General features: G+C 46.3%; 1 protein-coding gene across 1 annotated transcript in view; it reads left to right on the top strand.

Moving 5' to 3' along the window:
• The first annotated feature begins 3214 nt into the window (after positions 1-3214).
• Positions 3215-27222, top strand: part of RPGRIP1 (RPGR interacting protein 1) — a 66820-nt gene continuing 42812 nt past the window's right edge. The window contains exons 1-8 of the mRNA XM_075341106.1: positions 3215-3408; positions 3493-3552; positions 12024-12156; positions 12334-12629; positions 13853-13952; positions 14164-14307; positions 14437-14542; positions 24447-24470. Of these exons, the coding sequence (XP_075197221.1) occupies positions 3327-3408; positions 3493-3552; positions 12024-12156; positions 12334-12629; positions 13853-13952; positions 14164-14307; positions 14437-14542; positions 24447-24470 (945 nt within the window). The 5' untranslated portion in view covers positions 3215-3326. The remainder of the gene's footprint in view (positions 3409-3492; positions 3553-12023; positions 12157-12333; positions 12630-13852; positions 13953-14163; positions 14308-14436; positions 14543-24446; positions 24471-27222) is intronic.

Here is a 27222-nt window from a genome sequence, read left to right as displayed (position 1 = left end):
TGCACGGGAGAAATCTTGTACACGATTGTGGGAAGAGGAGATAAGAGAGGAGCAGAGAAGGAGATCTTGTGAGGATCTAAGGTTGCGTGCAGGTAGGTACCGGGAGACTAGGTCACAGATGTAGGGAGGAGACAGGTTGTGCATGGCTTTGTATGTCATGGTTAATGTTTTGAACTGGAGTCGTTGGGCGATGGGAAGCCAGTGAAGGGATTGGCAGAGTGGCGAGGCTGGGGAGTAGCGAGGGGAGAGGTGGATTAAGCGGGCTGCAGAGTTTAGGATAGATTGGAGGGGTGCAAGAGTGTTGGAAGGGAGGCCAGAGAGCAGGAGGTTGCAGTAGTCGAGGCGGGAGATGATGAGGGCATGCACTAATGTTTTTGCAGATTCTTGGTTAAGAAAAGCACGGATCCGGGAGATATTTTTGAGTTGTAATCGGCATGAGGTGAAGAGGGCTTGGATGTGTGGCTTGAAGGATAGAGCAGAGTCGAGGGTCACTCCAAGGCAACGAGCTTGTGAGACTGGGGAGAGTGAGCAACCATCAAGTGTGATGGAAAGGCTTGTTGGAGGAGATGAGTGAGGAGGAGGAAAGACAATAAACTCTGTTTTGTCCATGTTAAGTTTTAGGAATCGCGCCGAGAAGAAGGATGAAATAGCAGACAGACATTGTGGAATTTTGGTTAGTAGGGAGGTAATGTCAGGTCCAGAGAGGTAGATCTGTGTGTCATCGGCATAGAGATGATACTGGAAGCCGTGGGACTCTATGAGCTGTCCCAAGCCGAAGGTATAGATGGAGAACAGCAGGGGTCCAAGAACTGAGCCTTGGGGGACACCGACAGATAGGGGGCGAGATGAGGAAGTGGTGTGAGAATGGGAGACGCTGAAAGTTCGGTCGGTTAGGTATGAGGAGATCCAGGATAGGGCCAAGTCTGTGATGCCCAGAGATGAGAGAATCTGTAGTAGGAGGGAATGGTCTACTGTGTCGAAGGCAGAGGACAGGTCCAGGAGGAGGAGGACAGAGTAGTGTCGCTTGGCTTTGGCGGTTAGTAGATCATTGGTGACTTTGGCTAGGGCAGTTTCGGTAGAATGATGTGGTCGGAAGCCAGATTGAAGCCGGTCAAAGAGGGAGCAGGAGGAGAGGTATGAGGACAATTCAAGATGGACATATATATAATATAAGACATATTTTCAGTTGTTTCACACTTTTTTGTTAAGTATTTCATTCCCCATGTGTTAATTCATAGTTTTGATTCATTCAATGTGAATCTACAATTTTCAGAGTCATGAAAATAAAGAAAACTCTTTGAATGAGAAGGTGTGTCCAAACTTTTGGTCTGTACTGTAGATGCCCAGGGAAGGAGACAGAAAGGAGACTCCCACGGTGCTGGTGCATGGTTCTCTGATGCTGAAGTCTGAACTTGTGCGGCCTCTAATCCCCATCTCTCCAAGCTAACAGGAGCTGACGTCTAGTGACGAAAATACACATATCTTCAGATAATTTCTCCTCTGCTGATAGGTAGAGATGCGTGAACCCATGAATATTCAGGTTTGCTGAACCAGCACAGACAAAAAAGAAAATTAGGTCAAACTTGACCCCCGAACAATGAACCCCATACAAGTCAATGGGTTGCCCAAGTTCGGGGCTGTAAAATGTAAGTAGTAAGGGCTAGGGGGCTGCAAAAGGAACCTAAATAGAGGTAAGAGCATGCCAAATGCCCTGCCAACAAATGTGGATAGGGAAATGACTTAAAGTGCTTTTGTCACCATAACAATTATGGTTACATAGCAAGTAAATGAAGAAACTAAAAATTTTAACAGTGACCCCACAGAGATGGATTTCAGGGATTAACCACAGACCAAAAATTAAAAAAAGCTCTTACAGAGCCTGTATTCCCAGTTCACCCACACAGTCAAGCATGCCAGACTTCCCCCACAGAGCAACAAGTTTAACAAATTTCCCCTATGTAGTCTGTATTACCGATTCACCCACACAGTCAAGATAGGCAAAGTTGCCCCACAGAACAGCCATTTTAAAGAGGCCTGAATCCGTCCACATACTGAGTCCGTCCAGAGCCCCAGCTCGGTGGGGAATTTAAACCCCAAAAAGCTGAGTCCCAGACCAGCCTGGTGTTGTTTCCCCCGGCTGTGCTGAGCTGAGGTTGGTCGTGCAGATGTTATGCTGACCGGATGAGGAGGGGGTGGACGAAGTGGAGTAGCAGTAGGTGGAAACACGGACAGAGAAATGTGCACCAATCCTCGCTGGTATTAGGACATGCAGTAAATGGTACGTCTACTGTCACAATGCACCGCACCATTCACCATACGATGAGCATCAGATGTAAACACTCCCCGATACTTTGATGAACGGTTGTACTGCGTATCTGTGCAGACTGGAGCTGTCAATCGAAGTCCCAGGAATTGCTTACAGCTGCTACTCATATAGTATAGTGAGAGGTGCGATGAGCAGTGACAGTAGGTGTGCTGTGCATGCTCCCATGACTGAAAGCCAGCAGCTCCCAGGAAGAAAAAAGTTCACTTTCTCCCAGTAGCTGCACTTTCAGAAAGGAAGCTGGGCAGCATTGGAGTGCATGTTATCTGTAAATTAACCCTTTATCTTCAGTTAAAAAGCGGTGTTCAATGTGAGATTCCCTTTAGGTGCTGTCTATTTTGAAAATTTGAAATAGATAATGATACACTTAGATATGCTTATAGATATATATGGATTGCTAGACAGATAGGTAGATAGTAGATTAGATACAATTAGATTTATACATAGTAATAAAACAATAATTAAAAAAATGCAGTGATCTAATAAAATGCATTATTTTTTACATTTCTAATTTTTTCACAGTATAATAATACCTGGTTATAGTTATAATGTCATTATGATCAGTAGTAATGCTAATAATTTAAATGATAAAATAGAGCTTTTGCATTGTTCTACTAACAAATAGCAATCTAAGATAAAAAAATATATATATTTTACGCAATACAAGGTATTTCTCTGCTTCATTAATAAAATGTGTTCCTCTGTCTATTCCTTGTGAGGATTTGGCTCAACTGTGACTAATACCCCACATGGTTTGGCTAATACATCCCCCACCAGATGGGCTGAGATTACAAGAACTATAATCCAGAGTAAGAAGTGACACAGATGAAAAGGATACAGCAAGGAGCCTATTCACAGCGAGATATATAAAATAACTTACTGGCCTGATAGTTATGCCCTTCGGGATGAACTAGCTAATATCTGGAGATCCTCGCCATAACCCTTTTCTGCTGTGCGTATAATGTGTCTTTAGTCTAGAGCAGTAATTTGCGATAGACTGAATATGTCACTTTTTGATGAGACTTCTTCGGACCTTCCTGTGAAAGACACCGATTGCCGACCGGCAGTGATTTCAGCAATACAAGGTACTGTATTCTAAAACTGACTGAAGTTAACTTCTTAAATTCTAAGTAGGTACTGATTTAATTAACATTACATCTATCTTACAGATGTAGCAAAGGCAACTCACTTCCAGAGGTATCTGACTCATAAGGCTCCCAAATTGAAAGGTATCGTATATTGTGGTTCTCCTTGTGATTTTGTGGTGACACTCCATTTGTCAGTGCTCTTGAATTTTCAGTTTTAGTAAATCTTCGTATTTTCTATCTTGGAGAACCTCTAATTAGAACATTGAATTGTGGTGTTCTTGTTATTTCGCTTAGAAATGTATTAATATATGGACAATTGTGCTTCATTATTCTGTGTCAAGAATGTGTCCCGTCACAGTTAAGCCTGCTTTACACGTTGCAATTTCGCATATGATCTCGTGTGTGATTTGCAACGCCCCCATCGTATGTGTGGCACGATCAATTTGTTGAACGTGCCGCACAAACGATTAACCCCCGTCACACGTACTTACCTTCCATACGATCTCGATGTGGGCGGCGAACGTCCACTTCCTGGAGTGGGAGGGACGCTCGGCGTCACATCGACGTCAAGCGGCAGCCGGCCAATAGAAGCGGAGGGGCGGAGCTGAGCGGGACAAACATCCCGCCCACCTCCTTCCTTCTGCATTGTGGGCCGGGAGCCGCAGGACGCAGGTAAGATCTGTTCATCGTTCCCGGGGTGTCACACACTGCGATGTGTACTACCCCGGGAACGATGAACAATCTGACGTGCAATTCTAGAGAAATGAACAATGTGCATGCGATGAACGTTTTAATGTTCAATCGCATGTACTTGTCACACACTGCAATGTAAGGCTGCTTTCACACTACGTTTTTTTAACATGCGTCATGAACTTTTTTTGCTGTAAATTCGGATCCTGCTTTTACAGCAAAAAAACGCTTGCATGTGTTATTTTGCAGATCCTGTCACTTTAAGTTTATGGGCGGGCATTGGAGTCATGTGATCGGGAGTCAGTGGAACTAAACGTGATATACTGGGAGCCGGCTTCTAACAGCTGCAGAGGCTCGTAACCAAGGTAAACATCAGGTAACTTGCTTGTATACCAGATATTTACGTTGGTTACGAGCATCCGCAGGTGCTAGGAGCCGGGCTCCCTGCACACGTAACCAACGTAAACATCGGGTAACTAAGAGAAGGGCTTTCCTTGGTTACCCGATATTTATCTTGGTTACGAGTGTCCGTAGCTCTCAGGCGGGGGAGAGGGAGAGGTGGAGAGAGGAGAGGAGGGAGAGGATGAGAGAGGAGAAGGAGAGGGAGAGAGACAGAGAGGGAGGGGGCGAGAGGGAGGCGGAGAGAGACGGAGAGGGAAAGGGAGAGAGAGACTGATCACCCGAGGCAGGTTTCTGGGCATGCTCAGTAGAGCAAGCAGGATCCTGTCTATCAGCATGCCAGTGTTCACATGTGTTTGCGTGCAGTATAGTCAGGATCCAGCAATTTGAAGTATTTGGACGCAGCTCAAAAACGCTACAAGTAGCGTTTTTGAAAAATGTTAAAAAACTGCAAGTCGCTTGATCCTCACTATAACGCACGCAAACGCATGTGAACGCATGTTGACGCGAGTCCATTGCAAATGCATTGAAATGAAAACGCATTTGCACTGGTTCCGTTTTTGCGTTAAAAAAAACGTTCATGACGCATGTTAAAAAAACGTAGTGTGAAAGCAGCCTAACTTACAATGCCGGATGTGCGTCACTTACGACGTGACCCTGCCGACACATTGTAAGATACATTGCAGCGTGTAAAGCGGGCTTTAGGCATTAGTTGTGGAATGTCAGACTGTGTATGGAGAAACGCTATGGACAAGGTAAATGGTAATGCCCAGTCATTCATTTATCCATACATCCCTGAAGGAATAGCACAGCGTTCTAAGGAAAGATACTCAAAAATTGTTATATCAATAGACATTCTGAGAGCCCATAGGTTATATTTAATAGTTATGTAGTGTTGTATAACGTCAAAAAATGGAGTAAATACTAGAGATGAGCAGATTCACACTTCTTTGGTAGACTTCCTCACCCTCCCATGCCAGCATCCTAGAACACTGGCATCTTTTGATACTAACACCCAAACAACATCATGAGATTACAGCATGGTGTCTATCATAACATTAGCTTCATCAAATATCCCAAAAATTAAATTTACAGCAAATTACAAGTACTCCACTGGGCCTGAAAAGTTGTGTATAACACTCTCCAGCACTGTGTACATCTAATTTCTAGGTCTTTATTGCAAACACAGCCTTAGTAAGGCTAAAGTGACCTCAACATTTATGGATATGGGGAAACGGATGGTAAATGGTCTTCATTGCTGTGCTGACACATATGATATGTAAAGTTTATTTAGTGTTTTTTGGATTTATATCCCAATCTCTATGTCTAAGGTGAGATATTCTCACTTTCAGATTTACCATAATAAAATCTGCTGCATTCCCTGCCTATGCTTTTATACAGCCTATGATAGTCCCTCCTGATTGGCTGCTCTATACCATGTGATAGATCTGCAAGACATTATGGAAAAGCCTGCTTTAGGCCCCCTTCACACGTCCGTGAAAAACACGCACGTGTGTTACGGGCCGTTTTTCGGGTCCGTGTCCCGTTTTTGTGTCCGTTTTTATGGTCCGTGTGGCACCTGTGTGAATTGCGTATGCTAGCCGTGTTTGTGTGCAGAACGTCCGTGTGTGCGTGTGGAATTAACGTGTATGTGTACGTGTAATGTCCGTGTGTAATGTCCGTGTGTGTGATGCACAATGTCGTTTATAAATGTCGGCTGACAGCAGACAGAGTTGCGCGATGAGAATGAACTCGGGTGAACTTCACCCGACTTCATCCTCATACCGCGGCTCTGTCTGTGTCGAGTACTGATTAGCGGTCACCTGTGAAGGATTCACCGGTGACCGCTAATCCCCCGATTGACTGAAGTTTCCCCCCCTCTCTCATACTCACCGTTCCCCGATCTCCGGCGCAGCGCTGCACGGCATTCACACTGCTGCGGCGGCTTTTACTATTTTGAAAAAGCCGGCCGCCCATTAAACAATCTCGTATTCCCTGCTTTCCCCGCCCACCGGCGCCTATGATTGGTTACAGTGAGACACGCCCCCACGCTGAGTGACAGGTGTCACACTGCACCCAATCACAGCAGCCGGTGGGCGTGTCTATACTGTGCAGTAAAATAAATAAATAAATAATTAAAAAAAAACGGCGTGCGGTTCCCCCCAATTTTAATGCCAGCCAGATAAAGCCATACGGCTGAAGGCTGGTATTCTCAGGATGGGGAGCTCCACGTTATGGGGAGCCCCCCACCCTAACAATATCAGTCAGCAGCCGCCCAGAATTGCCGCATACATTATATGCGACAGTTCTGGGGCTGTACCCGGCTCTTCCCGATTTGCCCTGGTGCCGTTGGCAAATCGGGGTAATAAGGAGTTATTGGCAGCCCATAGCTGCCAATAAGTCCTAGATTAATCATGTCAGGCGTCTATGAGACACCTTCCATGATTAATCTGTAAGTGACAGTAAAAAAACACACACACCCGAAAAAATCCTTTATTTGAAATAAAAAACACACACAAATTCCCTCATTACCAATTTATTAACCCCGACAAACCCTCCATGTCCGGCGTACTCCACGGACCTCCAGCGTCGCGTCCAGCTCTGCTGCATGGAGGTGACAGGAGCAGCAGAAGACTCCGCCGCTCCGGTCACCTCCACGCAGCTAATGAGATGAGTAGCGCGATCAGCTGCTGTCACTGAGGTTACCCGCGGCCACCGCTGGATCCAGCGGTGGCCGCGAGTTACCTGACTGACAGCAGCTGATCGCGCTACTCACCTCATTTGCTGTGTGGAGGTGACCGGAGCGGCGGAGTCTTCTGCTGCTCCTGTCACCTCCATGCAGCAGAGCTGGACGCGACGCTGGAGGTCCGTGGAGTACGCCGGACATGGAGGGTTTGTCGGGGTTAATAAATTGGTAATGAGGGAATTTGTGTGTGTTTTTTATTTCAAATAAAGGATTTTTTCGGGTGTGTGTGTTTTTTTACTGTCACTTACAGATTAATCATGGAAGGTGTCTCATAGACGCCTGACATGATTAATCTAGGACTTATTGGCAGCTATGGGCTGCCAATAACTCCTTATTACCCCGATTTGCCAACGGCACCAGGGAAAATCGGGAAGAGCCGGGTACAGCCCCAGAACTGTCGCATATAATGTATGCGGCAATTCTGGGCGGCTGCTGACTGATATTGTTAGGGTGGGGGGCTCCCCATAACGTGGAGCTCCCCATCCTGAGAATACCAGCCTTCAGCCGTATGGCTTTATCTGGCTGGCATTAAAATTGGGGGGAACCGCACGCCGTTTTTTTTTAATTATTTATTTATTTATTTTACTGCACAGTATAGACACGCCCACCGGCTGCTGTGATTGGGTGCAGTGTGACACCTGTCACTCAGCGTGGGGGCGTGTCTCACTGTAACCAATCATAGGCGCCGGTGGGCGGGGAAAGCAGGGAATACGAGATTGTTTAATGGGCGGCCGGCTTTTTCAAAATAGTAAAAGCCGCCGCAGCAGTGTGAATGCCGTGCAGGGCTGCGCCGGAGATCGGGGAACGGTAAGTATGAGAGAGGGGGGGAAACTGACCGACAGACTGTGAGAGAGGGACAGACAGACAGAGAGACCGACAGAGAGACAGAGAGACTGACCGACGGACTCAGGGAGATTGACCGACATACACAGAAATAGAAAGAATAGCCGACATCACTAGAAATAAAAACACCAAACGGACACGGACTATAGGTATATGCATACGTGTTTACTAACGTGTGTGCACATACCCATAGACTTTCATTGTGTCCACGTGTGCGTGCTCCGTGCAGATAACGGACATGCATCCGTGCCAAACGCAAACACATACGGATCACGGACACGCACACACGGACATAATGAAATAACGGACGTGTGACCACAATCATAGATTAACATTGGTGCACGTTTGGCCGTGTCTTCGGTATATACGGAAACGGACCAAACACGCACGTGTATCACGGACGTGTGAAGGGGGCCTTAGGCTGTGTGCCTATGGTGCATTTTTGCAGTGCGTTTTCATGCGTTTTTTCTTGCGGATTTTAATCAATACTGCAAGGAAAAACGCAATCCCAGTAATGTCTATGACAATCCTGACTTGCTGTGCACATGTTGCAGATTATTTCCTTGCAGATCTAAGTGCAGAAAAAATCTTCAACAAGTAAATTCTTTCTGCGTTTTTTTCCTGCGTCTGATATAATCCATTGCAGTGGTCATGCTCAATCACTACAATGGATTATATCTGTCAGTGCTGTAGTCGCAGCACTGACATTTTGCCTCACACACCATGCATCTGGCATGGTGTGTGAGGCTCTCCGTAGCTCAGTAACCCGGGGTCGTCATGCTGTTGACCCAGGGTTACTGTGGCAGCGATTGGGTCTCTGTGATCACATTACAGGGACCGATCGCCTGGGAGAGGTAAAAGATTCCTCTCCTTGCCTCCTCAATGCTGCAATCACGATTGATTGCAGCATTTAGGAGGTTAAACTCCGAGAGCGAAGTAGGAACCGCTCCTGGCAGTGAAAGCCAGGTCCCAACCAGACACCCTGCAGCGCTCACGGGGGTACAGCAGAGGAACCCCTTGGATTTCCATGAAAAAAGCGCTTTAAAAAATGAGAAAAAGCTACAAAAAAAGAGTGTGTTTTTTTTGCTGTGTTTTACCTGCCAAAATGTGCAGTTTTGTGTGCAGAAAATCTGCACACAAATCTGCTATGCGGGCACACACCCTTAATTTAGTGCTATTTATATGGTCTTTACAGGTGATAATATTCAGACAAGTCCAATGACTGGTCTCCAGAGAATCGGGTGAGTTATGCCCCCTTGTAAACACCATAAAAATTAGCGCTAAATAAAAATAACTACATATCTGGAGTCACATAAGTGACCGGAGAAAAAACAGAATGCGGTAACAAAAGAGGAACAAAAAATGGTCACTGATGATTTAGTAACAGGTTCTCTTTAAACACAGAGTTATGGCTGAGCTGTTACTGTACGCCTAAATGTGGATATCATTTTTTTTTATAAAAAAATAACAGTAGAAATTCACATCAGGCCCTGGGTGTCATACAGACTTTTTTTATATATATATATATATATATATATATATATATCTATATATCTATAGATAGATATATATATATATATATATATACTGTATATACATATATATATACATGCGTATATATATATATATATATATATATATATATACATATATATATATATATATATATATATACAGTGTGTATATATATATATATATATATATATATATATATATACAGATAGTAGCCAATCCGCAAAGAATCAAATGACATTCATAGATGAGTAGCAGATTCTGGAATAACGTAGGAAAAAAATGTCAGGCCAGACTTGTACATGATAGACAAGCTGCATAAAATTTTTATGTTCAATCTATCTTTATTGAAATATTAACAAGATAACAAAGTAAAATCGCATATAAAGTCATGTAAAGAGTCATGTACAGAGAGCAGCCAGCCGATGTCACAATCAAGAAGCATATCAATTATCAGTTATTTTCCCAGGTACTGATACATGTATAAAATCAACAAACTTTCTGTAATTTCAAAACAGATACTTATACGTATAATCAGACATACAGAAATTATGACGATGTTCAAGATGCTAAAACTAAGAATGGTAATCCCTAATGTAGAGATTACCGCATGTAAAGTGGGGAAGAACAAGCTAGACAGTTTCTCTACCTCTTGGTTAAACTTGCAATTAGAACTCATCAAGATTATGATATTCCGTATTATCGGTATTTATGTGATTAGAAGTAAGTATCAAGAGCATAAAGTGTGTAAGGGTATAAGAGAAAGATAAGGCATAGGATAGGTAGCAAGAAGAAAGTAGGAAGGGGGGAGGAGGGAGAGGGGGGGTGGGAAGAAGATGCCTCTGAGATCTACTTTATTAAAACAGTTTGTGAAAGTCAGGTGAATCCCTAAACATTATCCATTCGTTCCAGGTCTTATAAAATGTGTCCCTAGTGTCGGCGGTGTCGGCGGCGAGCTCTTCCATCCTACAAATAGTTCCCATCTCCATGTACCACTCAGAAATAGGAGGAGTTGTGGGAGTTTTCCAGTATCTGGGACTGATGGAGCGCGCTGCGGCCACAAGCTGCATAAAAATTTCAGATGTTGCTTTTTTTACTAGTGGAGATGTTCGTAGAGTAGAGAGTCTGGGTGCTTTACGTATGTAAGCCACTCAGGCAAGTACTGCTGTGCTTAGGTACGCTCAGTGCTCGGACCAGTGAGAGCCACTTATAGTCTCTCAATGGCTCTCACTGGGGGTAAAATCAGCATTATTTGGATGTAGTGTGCACAAAAAAAATATATAATAAAAAAAATTCCACCCTCCTTCCCCTAGAGGTTCTCTGTTTATGGCGAGCTGTATGTGGTGGAGAGTTGAACTGCCCAATCAGTCAGTTCCAATGGGGTTTGTATCAAGTTCGGGAACAGAACTTTATATAAAATCCGGCTGAACCTGCAGAACCTGAACTTCCACGGGTCTGCTCATCTATAGTTACTACTGTACTTATTTTTTTCAGTAGCATGTTTATGATGTATGTTATATGGATATTATGGATTTTATATTTATGATAAGGTTTAAGCATTATCAACATTTCAGGCACAAAGATAATCTCAGGTTTAGCAAAGATATCAAAATAATAGGTACTTGTGGCAAATGATCATAACAGTTATATATAGCAAGCACAGTCAGTCATGCTCACTTCATACATGACCATGCTGTTGGGCACCCATGACCTTTCGCTACTATAGAGTATGTAAGCTGTCAGAAAGTGTGTGAGATTCACCACACTCAATAGCATTGATCAAATCTCACTGATCTCCACATGATTTACCAACAAACATTTCACTAAAAGGGCGAGGAATGGAACTGTGAAACACAGACCTATGAGGAAGCAGTTTTTCTACTTCTGAGTACAGCAGAGGTCTCCAAACTTTCTGATCTTGAGAGCCACATTCATCTCTGAAAAAGGGTCTTGAGCCACATTCAGCTGTGAGAGAGGGTCAAGAGCCACATCCAGCTCTGAACCCACTGACACCCAGAGCCGCCTTTATAGGTATGACAGTCAAAGCTTTGCCAGAGAAGTCACACCGTGGCAGTATACTAAGCCCCAGGGGTTCCTACAGATTCAGTTATGCTCTTCTGTGTTGGGCTACTCACAAGAATCAATATCTGGGGATCTTCCCTTCACAGCTGTTTGCTAGACCTGGTGTTGATGCACTAAGCTGGAATTCAGCCGTGAGCCACACATCACGGGCCTGCGAGCAACATGTGTCTACCAAGCCACAGGTTAGGGACCCCTGGAGTAGAGGATAGCATGAAAATAGCCAGATATCTTGAATGTCTACTGATCCCTGCTCTGAGCAGTTGGTAAATATCTACTGTTTGTCAAGTGTTTCTTGTCTATTTTTCTAAATGCATTTACTCATATGTGTTTTGTTATGGAGAACAAGATTTGAAGGCTAGACGGAGAGTTTGTGTAATATCTCGAGAAGAGCTTGAGGACAATTTTCTCCGTCTTCATGAGGAGAACCTACTACTCAAGGACTATGCCAGGAGACAAGAAGACAAAATTAAGAGGTACACAAATTCAGGCAGTAGAGAATTGTGTGTCGTCCATAGTATTTGTTTTAGTTTGCCAATAAATATCAGAATAATTACAATAACATTTGACATTTATATATAGTTGAAGTATTATACAGGTTAGCAAAGCATAAGGGTGCGCCAGGCAAATTAGATCTGTGTTTTCTTAAACAGAATGGCCACTAAATTGCTTCGCTTGACTTCAGACCTTGGAAAGAAAGGAGAAAAGAAAGCACCTGGTGCAAGGAAAGATGGAAGAGATTTAGAGTCTGAAGAAATGATTGAAGACTTGCAGGAGCGTGTGAGAGACTTAGAACGTAGAAATGAAGCACTGAGGCACCGGCTATCTACTTACAAGGAAAGGCTGCAGTTCCAAAATAGTTGTCGGCATTGTCCCTACAGCACAGTAATGGCTCGGACTGATTCTGGTGTTAGAAAAGCCATAGTATTGCCAGATAAATATAAAAAAGGTAAGTAAGGCACACTTGGAAAAAGATGACCAAAAGACAGATGATCCAATTTATAACTCACACCACCGTATAAACCAGGCATGTGCTATCTGATTTTTTTATAGAATAGCACACTGTACCATGTTATTCAATGGGGCAGTGCAGATGACCATTATTTTTTTAAGGGTACGCTCACACGAGCGTGAAAATCGGACGAGTGCAATGCGAGAAATTCTCGCATTGCACTCTGACCAATGTCAGGCAATGAGGTTGAGCTGTTGGTCAGCTTTTCTCGCATCCAGATTCTGGATGCGAGAAAAGCGGCAGCATGCTGCGATTGTCTGCGAGAGCCGTATCCCTCGCACCCATTCAAGTGAATGGATGCGAGAGATACATCGGACTGCACTTGGATGTTATCCCAGTGCAGTGCGATATACGCACAGGCTGACAGTGGAGGAGATGGGAGAAATAACCCCTCCCTCTCCTCCGCTGCGCCCGCACTCAGCTTCACAGCTGTGACCCGATCGCAAGATCGGGTTACAGTCGCATGACACTCGGCTCAGGCTCACAACAGAGCCTGAGCCAGGGGGCATTAGCATATCGCATCCGATGCTCTCGCATCGGATGCCATACGCTCGTGTGAGTCCAGCCTCACTGACAGAATCTGTCTGCAGAAAAAAAGCACCCATTCAAGTATACGGGTGCAAGAAAAACAATTTCCGAATACAGTACAATTCTGTAGCATAGGAAACTGTAAATGGTCCTGTAAATGATTAATCACTGCTACTGTAAAATCGGATTTCTTACTGACAGCACACAGATGACAAGTGAGGAAAAAATTGTCCCACTTTTCTGGATGAATATCGGATTGATTTTTTGGGGGGGCTGTTATGTGAACATAGCCTTACACAAAGTCCCCACATTCTCTAGATTAAAGGGTGTTTGGCAGCATTAAATGACTGTTCAAAACAAGCACAGGCGCTCGGGGTACCTTTGCCGTAATAAAGAAGTTGAATGCACCATTCCACCTATTTGCTTTCCATGTATCTCCACCCCCTCTTCCTTGATTTACAGATCTGACTTTGCAGTTGTCAGAAGAGGGTGGAAGTAGATGGCAAACAAGTAAGATGGGAGCACTGAATTTTCCAGCCATGCCAAGTGTTCAACAACAATGGCTTGTGCTTGGTTTGAACAGTCGTTTTGGTGCTGGGAGATTGCCTTTATCTAACAGTTTATATTTTAAGGTCTAGTTGTACACGGAACAGATATCGGACACCAACGCATGACTGGGGATTTTTGTGTTGAAGGTCTCAGTGACGAAACCAGAGCAGAGATTGACAGACTGTAAGTATATAAATATACTCTGAACATATATTTGAGTTCAATGTATACCATCACTGCTCCTTGCCAGGTTTCCAACTTCTTCTTTACAACAAGTAGGAGTCATAAATATGACATCTTGTAGGATTCATACTATTAGAAATTAAGGCTCTATGAAAGCTTGGCCTCCAGGCTACAATATAGAGATGACTACTAATATATTTTATGGTATTAGGTTGAAGATTATTGGAAGGCAATCCAATAGTGCGGATGATCGGTCTACAGCCTTACTGAAGAACATGGTTTATAGTCAACCACAGGAACTAAGAACAGAGATGATCCTTTCCCTGCATCAAATGCAGCAAGTAGAGGACCAACGGTGAGCTTTTGTGCCTAATAATAGGATGCTATTTTATGTAATGAAAGAACAATACTATTGCCACCCTCAAAACCAGAGACATATGTGGTATATAGTGCTAGAAGAGTAAACACAACTGTATTCTTGTAGGTCAACTATCCAGGAAAATGTGACAAATATCCGTTTACAAAAGGAACTCAGGGAAAAAAGCACAAGTCTCTGTGCTCTCAGAGAACAATTCGAACAGCTCAAAGAGGTAAAGAGTGGATTTATATTCTACATTTTCTAATACTTCTTTTATTTAGAGCAACACACCTACAGTATGTATATGTTATCAGCAGCATCAGAGATAACCAATAACACTAATATACTGTATGCCACAATACTTGAAAATTTAGAACAGGAGTGAACAATAAGTTTTGGTCTAAGGGCCACATTGTAATACTGAACCAATCTGAAGGGCCGCAAAAAAATGTAAAGGGTGCTTACATTAAGACATCAGCAGAAGCAAGATTTCAGTATTTGAGAAGGATTTGGAGAGTTTCTGTTTGTTAGGAAGTTCTGCCCAACAGTAGACATCAGGGACAGAAACATTTAAGTGTTGGGAGTAGCCCACCCTAGGAGGGGTCAGCTGATAAGGAAAGTGATGGTTCATTCTGGAAGGAGTCAGCGAAGGCTTAGTGAGCAAATGGACAGAGTATAGTTGGTCAGTCGTGAAGGTCCCATATTGGGTGGTTTGTGGCAACAGAAAATAGGAGACAGAAGGCAAGATAGCGTGAACCACAAGTGTGGCCAGAGACCCAGGGTGTGAGCGGCAGTGTAAATAAAGACCAATCCTTGGATGGAGTGGCTCAGTGTGTAGTCAACCAACCGAGCTGTTTACCGCTAGACCTCTTGGGGTGCAAGGCTTTACTCCTATCAATATGGGACCATTAAGGAAGGTGACTGTCATAGCTTCACGGTGTGTACTGTAATGCTGAACTGGGTTGCACTGGAAACAGGGGCAGACATTGACAGCCCTACTCCTTTTATGGTGATAAAGCTAAAAATATGGATATGACTCGCCCACCACAGGGCCTTAGGTTACTCAGTGTCAGGCCGGACTAGTCCGGGGTAGTCAGCGGTGGCGGAGCCCGACTCCGTGACCCTAGTGGGGTCAATCAAAGTGGCAGTATGGAGGGGTGCTGATCAATAATAAAGTTTATGGAAATATATATTCGTGATGCCACCTGTGGATTGCGGCTATGGAGCCGCCGCTGCTGGATAGGGCCTCCGGGGCTGATGTAATGGCAGCTGGGATGGTTCTGCTCCCCACAGGTGTAGCGGTACCCCGGGGCAACCGTTGGTGCTTGTAAGAGTCTATGGTGTTTTGTGAATGATGCGGTGCAGGGCGGAATAAACGAAGTGACACCAGAGGTTGCAGTTCAAGGTCTTTTACTCACTGTTGCCAGGGCTGCAGCAGACTGGTTGCCATTGGAGTGCTGGAATTCACTATCCAGTGCCTCTGCCGATCCTAGGTAATTCTTAGGGTTAATACCAGTGCACCACTTTTAAGTCTCTTTCCTTGGCTGACTTCTTAGCCTCGACTTTGTTAGATGAACTAGTCTCGGCCTCTGCCCAGAATCTGGTCAAGAGGACTTGCCTTACAGGAATCTTGACCTCTTCCCAGGGGTTATATGGCAGGTGGTGGCCCTGGGCGCCTGCAACCACCCTGGGCCTTCGGTGTTACTTTATGAGGAAATGTCTTTCTTCCCTCTGTCTGGGGACCGTCCCCGAATGCAGCCAGGCCCCTCCACCCGATCTTCCTGTGGAGCAGGCCACGAGCAGGTATGCCCTTCCGTGGCCCTGGGATCCTCTCTTCTCTGTCTGTGGTGTCACCTGGGCCTAGCTGGGCCCAAGGATCTCCACCAGGAAACTTCTCTCTCTTCACTGTCTCAACCTACTACCACTCTCCTCCTCTGCCTCACGCACACTGCTTGAACTCCCTGTTTCTACTCTCAATTTCTAGTTGGCTCCTCCCACTCTCCTTGTTGCTAGGCCCCACCCTATGGGAGAAGAGATGAGTCTTACGGCCCCCTGAGTCAGAATAATGGGGGTAGCTGCCACTATCTCCGGTCCCAAAATATGCCTGACAATAGATGTAGTGCGAATTTGCCTGTGAACCGGTATGTACCCTTGTCCTTACCCAGGATGGGACATCACACCTCTGGCTAAGGTGCGGCGACGGAAGCCTCAGGGGCGCCACACTCCCCCATAGCAAATCCCAGCACGTCCGCGGGCTGAAACAAGAAAACAGTGGAGAATTGCAAATTTTTATATGCATAAAACATTAAACCATAAAACTTTTCATCCCTTTATGGGAGGCACTTTTCTTAAACGTTGCAAACTTAGGAAAATAAAACTTTTAAAGTCTTTGGTGCACTTTACAGTCTAATGCACTGGTTCAGGTTACTCCCACCATAATTCTGGTAGGGGGCACAACTGGTGCAACTATTTACATTGGGGTCACTGACCACACATAGTCCTGTGGCCCAAACGTCTGTTCAACTTTAACTTACATAGGGGGCAGAACCAGCCACTAAGTCCAGTGGCCTGGTTAAACGATTACACGACAGAGCAGCCACACAATGTCCAGTGGCCTGGTTGCACACACTTTCAGAAGTGGGAAGGGGTAAGGGGCGTCTTCAAAAAGAACAGGGGCAAGAGGGTGACATCTTCACAAAGCACACTGGGCAGACATGCAGGGGTTATTTACAGTTCTGTTACTTCTTCATCACTTTATTCTCGAGGATAGATGTGGTGATCCCCCTCTGGCATGGCTCCAGGCAGCAGGTAGGCCGCGGAGATCTTTGTCTGGGTCTCCTGCGTGCTTGTTGCAGGTCTGCTGCAGGGTGCTGCGGCCTGGGTTCGGGCTGGAGTGGGGCTGCGGCAAGCTGGTTCCACCGGGTCTGCTTCCTCACGAAGTATGTGGACGTTCAGGGCGTACCACCCTCGGTTTCCCATCAGCCGCGTCTATTCTACCAAGTCGCCAGGCTGGACATCGCGCCCTGGGTGGCCTCTCTCCAAGTGTTCTTCTATATCCCGGCGGGAGAGAAACACGTCCTTTCCCAGGCCAGGCTCCCGTATGAAGCCCCAGCCCTCCTCCAGTCTAAAGTCCAGGACTTGGCCCCTACTGACTGGGCCCTGGGACCCTTTGTGTGATCTCCTGATGCGGGCCTTGGAGGCCAGGTTAGCTGCCTCTTTTGCTCTTCTCTTCTCCTCCTGGCACTCCCTTGCGTACCGGAATTGTTCCAGCTGCCATGCGCAGGCTATGTGGGTGGCAAGCGGGGTCGGGGCAGGGAGTATTGGACGAGCCAGTCCCAGGTCACAGACCGCTGTTGCGTCCCAATTTATCCCAGGTGAGGATGCACCAGGTATGCCGGTGGGAGGGCTCGGAAAGGGGCCCACGAGGTGATCGGGGCCCGCGCTGTCTAGGGAGCCATCCTCACTGCCGGAACCAGCGGTAATCGCCCAAGCCTCGGTGTGGTCAGTGGGGACCTCCTGTAAGCCTGCAGGAGGGCTGGGCGGCGGTGCTTCATTGCGCCCTGGGCTTGGCCGGGTAGGGGCGGCGTACTGCTTACCTGGGTGCATCACTACAGCCTGCCCTCTCTGACCCACAACCTCGGGTGTCGCCCGGTCCTCCTTGGCACTTGCCCTTCCAGCTCCTTCATCCATCCGCCTCTCCAGCTCTGCTTGTAAGTTGCTCAACCTCCGGGTGAGGAGCTCCACTTCTTCCCGGAGGAGGTTTAGCTCGGGGTCCAGTTGCTTGCTCCCTGGGGTGCCTGGCCGCAGGTGTTCTGCCATGTTTCCTGCCTGGTCCCTGCTTGCGTCCGCACTGCTCGAGCACTCGACCCCACCACTCGGCTGCACCCTTTTCCAGTCCAGAGACGGGGTTAGGGGACATACCACCGCTTGACGCCAAACCGGCACCCAGCCGACGATGGCTGGCATCCCTGTCCCCACGATCCAATACATGCTGGCAGTGTTCCTGTCTGGCATCTCCTCAGATCACTCGGCCAGACATTCAGTCTCTCACCGTGCCATTTTTTCAATTCCTCTTTCTGAGCAGCGACGGGGTTAACGAACCTCCGCTCTGCTGGCGGGCTTCCTTCGCGCACTTTTTCGGGCACGCCCCCCTTCTTCCTATATTCAGCAAGTTTAATGGCGGCGGCTGCTTTCACCACAGTAAAACACAGTTAATCACAGTCTTTTCACACAGTTCCTTCAGGCGCACAGTACCCGGTGGGTTCGGGCACGAAATCCTGTTTGTGATGCCAAGGTTGACTCGCCCACCACAGGGCCTTAGGTGACTCGGTGTTGGGCCGGACTAGTCCGGGGTAGTCAGCGGTGGCGGAGCCCGACTCCGTGACCCTGGTGGGGTCAATTAAAGTGGCGGTATGGAGGGGTGCTGATCAATAATAAAGTTTGTGGAAATATATATTCGTGACGCCACTGTCGCGGGTGGAGGAAGGGACGCTGCGCTTTCCCACTGCTCGGGTCCGGCCGCTGCTGCTGCTGCGGCTGCCGCTGCTCTGTGGTGGCTCGAGCGGTGGGCCGGATCCTGGGGACTCGAGCGGCGTTCCTCGCCCGTGAGTGAAAGGGGGTTTGATTGGATGGTGGGGATTTGGTGATTGTCCGTGACGCCACCCACGGTTGTGGTGAAGTTGGTGACACCGCCACTGCTCTAGATGGGGATCCCGGGAGCGGTGACAGGGAGCAGCTTTGGTGTTAGTTCTCCCCTCCATGGGTAGGGGGTTGGTTGTCCCGGGGCCCGGTGATGGGGTAGGGATGGATGGCAGGCGGGTTACGGGGCCTGGCGAGGTGCAGGGTCGCAGGGGCAGCGCTGTGCCGCACGGCACAGTGGTACTCACTCAGCCAATGATGAGGACACAGTTCTCGGTAAAACACACGGCTGGATGGACGATTCCCACAGACGGCTGCGGTGTTGTTTCTCCCGGCAGGTTGATGGTGACTGCTTTTCCCTGCACCTGTGTACTGTAATGGTTCCAATGGGTTCCCACTGGTAACCCGCTCCCCAGCTTGGATATGGGCCGGAGGAGACCCTTTTGCCCGCAGGCTCTGGCCCTGGGAACGGTAGCCTTGGCGGTGGCTGTGTTTCCCTCTCACGGTTGGACTGTTGCCTTCTGTCGGGACTTGGCTGCTGGGAAACCCAGGAAGTTCCCTTCGCTGACGGATTTGGCAAATTCACGGCGACTCCTAGCCTTGCCGGGGTCCGTAAGCCCCTGCCAGATGGTGCTGACTTCTCTTTGTGTACCGGTCCGGTACCGCCGGGCCACCGCCCGTCCACGGTCCTTACGGTAGACTCCGATAGGCCACTCCTGCAGACGGTCACCACCGTCTGCCAACCTTGCTGATCCGTCCGGGCCACACACCCGGACCAACTTCAGTCTGCTCCACTACCACTTCACTTTCCTCTCACTTCCACTATCAAACTGAAACTACTCTCCTTTTCCCGCCTCCAGGACTGTAAACTCCTCGGTGGGCGGGGCCAACTGCCTGGCCCACCCCCCTGGTGTGAACATCAGCCCCTGGAGGAAGGCAACAAGGGTTTGTGTCTGACTTCAGTGTGCCTGACCGGGAGTGTGGGGTGTGTGGGTGTTGTTCTCTGTGGCCTCTGGCTTGTCCAGGGCACCACACCACCTGTGGATTGTGGCTATGGAGCTGCCGCTGCTGGATAGGGCCTCCGGGGCTGATGTAATAGCAGCTTGTTCTGCTCCCCACAGGTGGAGCGGTACCCCGGGGCAACCGTTGGTGCTTGTAAGAGTCTATGGTGTTTTGTGAATGATGCGGTGCAGGGCGGAATAAACGAAGTGACACCAGAGGTTGCAGTTCAAGGTCTTTTACTCACTGTTGCCAGGACTGCAGCAGACTGGTTGCCGTTGGAGTGCTGGAATTCACTATCCGGTGCGTCCACTGATCCTAGGTAATTCTTAGGGTTAATACCGGTGCACCACTTTTAAGTCTCTTTCCTTGGCTGACTTCTTAGCCTCGACTTTGGTAGATGAACTAGTCTCGGCCTCTCCCCAGAATCTGGTCAAGAGGACTTGTCTTACAGGAATCTTGACCTATTCCCAGGGGATCTATGGCAAGTGGTGGCCCTGGGCGCCTGCAACCACCCTGGGCCTTCGGTGTTACTTTATGAGGAAATGTCTTTCTTCCCTCTGTCTGGGGACCGTCCCCGAATGCAACCAGACCCCTCCACCTGATCTTCCTGTAGAGCAGGCCACGAGCAGATATGCCCTTCTGTGGCCCTGGGATCCTCTCTTCATTGTCTGTGGTGTCACCTGGGCCTAGCTGGGCCCAAGGATCTCCACCAGGAAACTTCTCTCTCTTCACTGTCTCAACCTACTACCACTCTCCTCCTCTGCCTCACGCACACTGCTTGAACTCCCTGTTTCTACTCTCACTTTCTAGTTGGCTCCTCCCACTCACCTTGTTGCTACGCCCTACCCTATGGGAGAAGAGATGGGTCTTACGGCCCCCTGAGTCAGAATCATGGGGGTAGCTGCCACTATCTCCGGTCCTAAAATATGCCTGACAATAGGTGTAGTGCGAATTTGCCTGTGAACCGGTATGTACCCTTGTCCTTACCCAGGATGGGACATCACACCTCTGGCTGAGGTGCAATATCTCTGTGGCGACGGAAGCCTCAGGGGCGCCACAGATATTTATGTATATATGTATAGGAAAAAAGAAAACAAGAGCAGCACAAAAAATATAATGCGGGTGTAAAGCCTACCAAGCAACCTCTCAATTGCTAATACATAGAGAAAAAATAAGGATGGCACACTCAGATTATAACAGAATAAACAACCTTTATTGGCCCATAATGTGACTGGCATAATTTCGGTTCAATTGAAAGGTTCTATTGAACCGAAACATTGCCAGCCACAATATGTGTCAATAAAGGTTGTCTTTTTCTGATATAATAGAAGTGCACCATCCTTATTTTTTCTCTATGTATTTCTCTATACATTATATAGTGCCCTCTCTTATGTACAGTATCGTACCTTACATATCGGGACCATATGGCGGACACTGAGGACCATATAATGAATTGTCCAGTGGGTCGAACGCTATGAGGGCCATATAATGAATTGTGGAGTGGGGTGGACCCTAAGGACCATATAATGAATTGTGGGGTGGGGAGGACACTGAGGACTATATAATGAAATGTGGGGTGGGGAAGATGCTATGAGGGCCATATAATGAATTGTGGGGGGGGAAAGATGGTATCAGAGCCATATAATGAATTGTGGGGTGGGGAGGATGGTATCAGGGCCATATTATGAATTTTGGGGTGGGGAAGACAGTATGAAGACCATATAATGAATTATGGTATGGGGAGAACGCTATGAAGACCATATAATGAATTGTGGGGTGGGGTGGACACTGAGGACCATATAATGAATTGTGGCGTGGGGCAGACACTGAGGGCCATACAATGAATTATGGGGTGGGGAGAATGCTATGAGGGCCATATAATGAATTGTGGAGTGGGGAGAATGCTATGAGGACCATATAATGAATTGTGGGGTGGGGTGGATACTAAGGACCATATAATGAATTATTATGAGGTGGGGAGGACACTGAGGACCATATAATGAAATGTGGGGTGGGGAGGATGCTATGAGGGCCATATAATGAATTGTGGGGTGGGGAAGATGGTATCAGAGCCAAATAATGAATTGTGGGGTGGGGAGGATGATATCAGGGGCATATTATGAATTTTGGGGTGGGGAGGACGGTATCAGGACCATATAATGGATTGTGGGGTGGAGAGGATGGTATCAGGGCTATATAATGAATTGTGGTGTGGGGAGGGTGGTATCAGGACCATATTATGAATTGTGGGGTGGGGAGGATGGTATCAGGTCCATATAATGAATTGTGGGGTGGGGAGGATAGTATAAGAGCCATATTATGAATTGTGGGGTGAGGACGGTATCAGGGCCATATTGTAAATAATGGGATGAGGAGGACACTGAGGACTATATAATGAATTGTCGGGTGGGGACCACTTCCCTACAAACGTGGCATCACCGCCTTCCACACATACGTAACATCACCCCCTTCACCACACGCATAACATCACCTGCTTCCCCACACAGCCCTACACAAGTAACCATAAGCCTTCTCCATGCAGCCCCAGCACACAACCCCACGTGTATAATATTACCCCCTTTTCTATGAAGCCCCCTGAATGTAACACCACCCCCTTCACCATCCAGTCCACCAGCTCTGCACATCATCCCTTTCCCCATGCAGCCCACCAGCTTTCAGCCCTTCGCAAGTAAACCTTAGTCCCAGCATGCAGCTCTTTTGCAGCTCCCAGCATGAAGCCCTCCAACACACAGCCCCCTAACAACTGTAACATCATCCCCTCCTTGCACAAGCAAGTAACATCACCCCCTTTCCTGCACAGCCTCCCAGCATGCAGGTCAAAGCATACTAGATCACCCCTTTCCCCATCCAACCCCATGTAAGTAAAATCACCCCTTTCCCCGTATAATCCCAAATATGCAGGACCTTCTCTGTTCAATTCCCCAATATGCAGCACCTTCCCTGTACAATTCCCTAATATGCAGCACCTTCCCTGTACAATTCCTCAATATGCAGCACCTTCCCCGTACAATTCCCCAATATGCAGCACCTTCTCTGTACAATTCCCCAATATGCAACACCTTCCCTGTACAATTCCTCAATATACAGGACCTTCTCTGTTCAATTCCCCAATATGCAGCACCTTCCCTGTACAATTCCTCAATATGCAGCACCTTCCCCGTACAATTCCCCAATATGCAGCACCTTCTCTGTACAATTCCCCAATATGCAACACCTTCCCTGTACAATTCCTCAATATACAGGACCTTCTCTGTTCAATTCCCCAATATGCAGCACCTTCTCTGTACAATTCCCCAATATGCAACACCTTTCCTGTACAATTCCTCAATATACAGGACCTTCTCTGTTCAATTCCCCAATATGCAGCACCTTCTCTGTACAATTCCCCAATATGCAACACCTTCCCTGTACAATTCCTCAATATACAGGACCTTCTCTGTTCAATTCCCCAATATGCAGCACCTTCTCTGTACAATTCCCCAATATGCAACACCTTTCCTGTACAATTCCTCAATATGCAGCACCTCCCCTGTACAATTCCTCAATATGCAGCACCTACCTTAGACAATCCTTCAACATGCAGCCCTATGTAGGAACATTCAGTTATCCTGTGTCCCCCAAAAAACCAAACACCGCCTCCCATTACTTACCGTTAGCCCCTAGCTCCTTGGTGCAGCCCCTCAGTCCTCTGTGAGATCTCTCCATAGCCATCATCATCCCAGCAGCCACAGTGATGATGGGATCAGCTCTGTACTGGAGGAGAAAGCCCCACCCCTTCCGGTGACATTATCACCTCACAGGAGCAACTCCATTCTAGCCACAGGGAATGGACTCCTGCAGCTCTGCTGCCTGTACTGTGCAGCAGAGCAGCAGGATCGCTCCCTGCCCGGCACACCACATATGATAGATGAGGGCAATCTGTCCATGGGCCCCCCAGAGTCTTGGACTCCAAACAACAGGCCAGATTGTCCTCATTACTAACTGCCCTGCATGGGCCCCCTTCACCTCTGGGCCCCGGTGCAGTTCCACCGGCTGCACTGGCAGTATGTCCGCCAGTGACCGGGACTCACCGGGAAGTTAAAGTGTGTTTGGTAATGCTAAGTGAAATAGTAATGTGTGGAGAATATGTGCCCGCTATCTGGAATGTAAAACTGAGAAAGATAATGAACTGTACACTAAAGAGTTGTGGCTTAAAATGAACTGGTAGTCTCCTTGTGAGTGTGAGTCGTCATCTGGTGCTGGTGCCATTTTGAAGAATTTATAGCAAATAAAGTTTTAAAAAAATACAAATGATAAATGGGGCTCACAATGTTTGCTGTGCGTACATTTTTAGAATATATTATTGAAAAATGGATTTTCTTATTTTCAATACCAAGTTATAGTTCCTGAAATTGGAGGAAAGATTGTGGATATTATACTTATTAGAGGATTTGAGTTGTGTAGATTAATATTTTTTTCTTCTTTATTCTTGTCAGTCGTATGAGACAGCGCTACAAGAGGTATGTTACATTCACTAGAAATTTCATCGCAATAATAAGCCAATAAAAGGATTTAGATTTAAAGGGCATCTCCACTTCTGTGAATGTTCCTGCTTATGGACTATATAGTGCACTATTGTATCCAAATCTGTTTTATTCCTCCAGTGTCTCTGTAATAAAAAAAGAACTGTAAAGGGGTCTTGGTGTAAAATATTCTAGCTGCCTATTCTTTAATTGTGTGTAGTCTGATCCCACAGTTATATGTTAGGAGGAGCGCATGATTGCGGGATCATACAAAAAGCAGGTACTTTATTGTTGTAATGATTTTAATCCATAATCCTCCTTTGTTGGTATCTAGGAAAAATACTGCTCTTTTAACCCATCCTGCAATATTGTGTACATTCAGGTGGAGCAATCTTTGTATTACTGCATGTCTACATACATAATAGTGGACTTGCAGACACGGGAGCTTTTCCCGATAGACCAACTACAGAATAGTGTCTGGGATTTACAGGAAAATAGCTGGGGCTCTTAATAACTACAATTGTGAGGGTTTAATTCCAGATTACCTAATAGGCAATACAGACATATCCCATTTAATTGGAACACAAACATTTGCCAATAATTGGACTTCTGCTGCAGATGTGTGGTGTGGAGTGGTGTTAATTCACACAAGGAGGGCTATTCCGAATTCAGCTAATCTGCCAAATTTTTAGGGAATAAGTAGAAGTCGACTTCTTGCAGATACTTTTCTACTTGTAACATTTTTCATTGCATGTGAAGGGAATTAAAGGGTTATTCCCAAAAAGGCAAGTAATATCCTTTCCATGGGATAGGCGACAACTTGTTGATCACTCAGGGTCCCACTGAGACACCTAGGAAACCCTGAGAATGTGTATCTGTAGCCACCATCGTGAATGGAGCAGAGATGTACAATAACAAATTCTACTCCAGTCATAGTCTATGCCATATTCGGCAATCCCATGGACAATTAATGGAGCAGATGCTGAGCATGCACTCCTCTGCTCCATTTAAGTTGGGGCTATAGTGCCCCGTTTTTTGGATCCTAGACCCTTGATTTCAGGATCACTTTGGGTCTCAGCAGTTGGACTCCAAGCAATCAGCAATTATCCCCTGTGCTATAAATTGGGGATAACTTGCTTTTTTCTAAATAAGCCTTCAAAGGGAATCAGAAAATTGCCTATTAACCCCTTCACGACCGGCCGATTTTTCGCTTTCCGTTTTTTTTTTCGCCATTCTTTTTCTGAGAGACGTAACTTTTTTATTTTTCAGTCAATATGGTCATGTGAGGGCTCATTTTTTGCGGAACGAGCTGTACTTTTAAATGAAACCATCAGTTTTACCATATAGTGTACTAGAAAACGGCAAAATAATTCCAAATGCTGAAAAATTGCAAAAAAAGTGCGATAGCACTATGGTTTTTGAGATATTTTATTCACTATATGGTAAAACTGATATGTGGGTGTGATGCCTCAGGTCAGTGCGAGTTCGTAGACACCAAACATGTATAGGTTTACTTTTATATAAGGGGTTAAAAAAAAATCGGAAGTTTGTCCGAAAAAAGTGGCGCACGTTTTACGCCATATTCTGTGACCCGTAGCGTTCTCATTTTTCGGGATCTATGGCTCAATGACAGCTTATTTTTTGCGTCTCGAGCTGACGTTTTTAACGGTACCATTTTTGCGCAGATGCTACGTTCTGATCGCCTTATTGCATTTGCGCAAAAGTTGTGGCGACAAAAAAACATCGTTTTGGCGTTTGGAATTTTTTTGCCGCTACGCCGTATACTGATCAGATTAATTGATTTTATATTTTGATAGATCGGGCGTTTCTGAAAGTGGCGATACCAAATGTGTGTATATTTTTTATTTTTTTTAACCCTTTAATTTTCAATGGGGCGAATGGGGGGTGATTTGAACTTTTAGGTTTTTTTTAATTTTTTTAATTTTTTAAAACTTTTTTTTAACTTTTTTTTATTTTATTTTACTAGTCCCCCTAGGGGGCTATTGCGATCAGCATTCCGATCGCTCTGCAGTATCTGCTGATCACAGCTACACGGCTGTAAACAGCAAATACGCTGTCTTTCTCTTTTGCTGTGTCCCCGGCACAGCGAAAGTGAAAGCAAGTCAGGTGTAGTACAGGAGTCATCACATGACCCTGTGCTGCCATGACAACTATCGGGAATCACGTGATCGCGTCACGTGACTTCTGGGATCGGGCGGTAAGGAAAACATTACCGCGATCGCGCTTATAATGGCGCTGTCACATATTGACAGCGCCATATAAGGGGTTAATCGGCACGAGCAGATAACGATTCTGCTCGTGCCTAGCAGGCACACATCTCAGCTGTGAAAATCAGCTGAGATGTGTGCCGATCGCGGCATGCTGCGGTCATTTAGGACGTAATTTTACTGCCCGCGGTCGTTAAGGGGTTAATCTGATCTCATGCTGCTACAGGCAAATACATGGTAATATCAATAGTGTTTGTACCTAAACTATAATTATGTCAAAAGCTCAAAATGTATAAAGTAAAACTTTTCCTCCATGTGTGTAATTCATTTACTCATTGGGGTAATCAAGCATCCTGACCGAGTCATTGAGTCATCATTTGAAAACACGTACATTGCCTTGGATTGATTGCTTTGGCCTGATGAGATCAGCACATACTTTTGTTGGGTCAGGGTTAAGAACACCTCCGTTATTTGTAGTGAGCCATGTGAGTACACCTCAGCATCTCCAAGCTTACAGGACA

The sequence above is a fragment of the Anomaloglossus baeobatrachus genome, chromosome 1 (genome assembly GCF_048569485.1).
Source record: "Anomaloglossus baeobatrachus isolate aAnoBae1 chromosome 1, aAnoBae1.hap1, whole genome shotgun sequence".
In the NCBI taxonomy this organism is placed as follows: Eukaryota; Metazoa; Chordata; class Amphibia; order Anura; family Aromobatidae; genus Anomaloglossus; species Anomaloglossus baeobatrachus.
The sequence above is the reverse complement of the archived record's forward strand: the minus strand, read 5'-3'. Positions and strand labels throughout refer to the sequence as shown.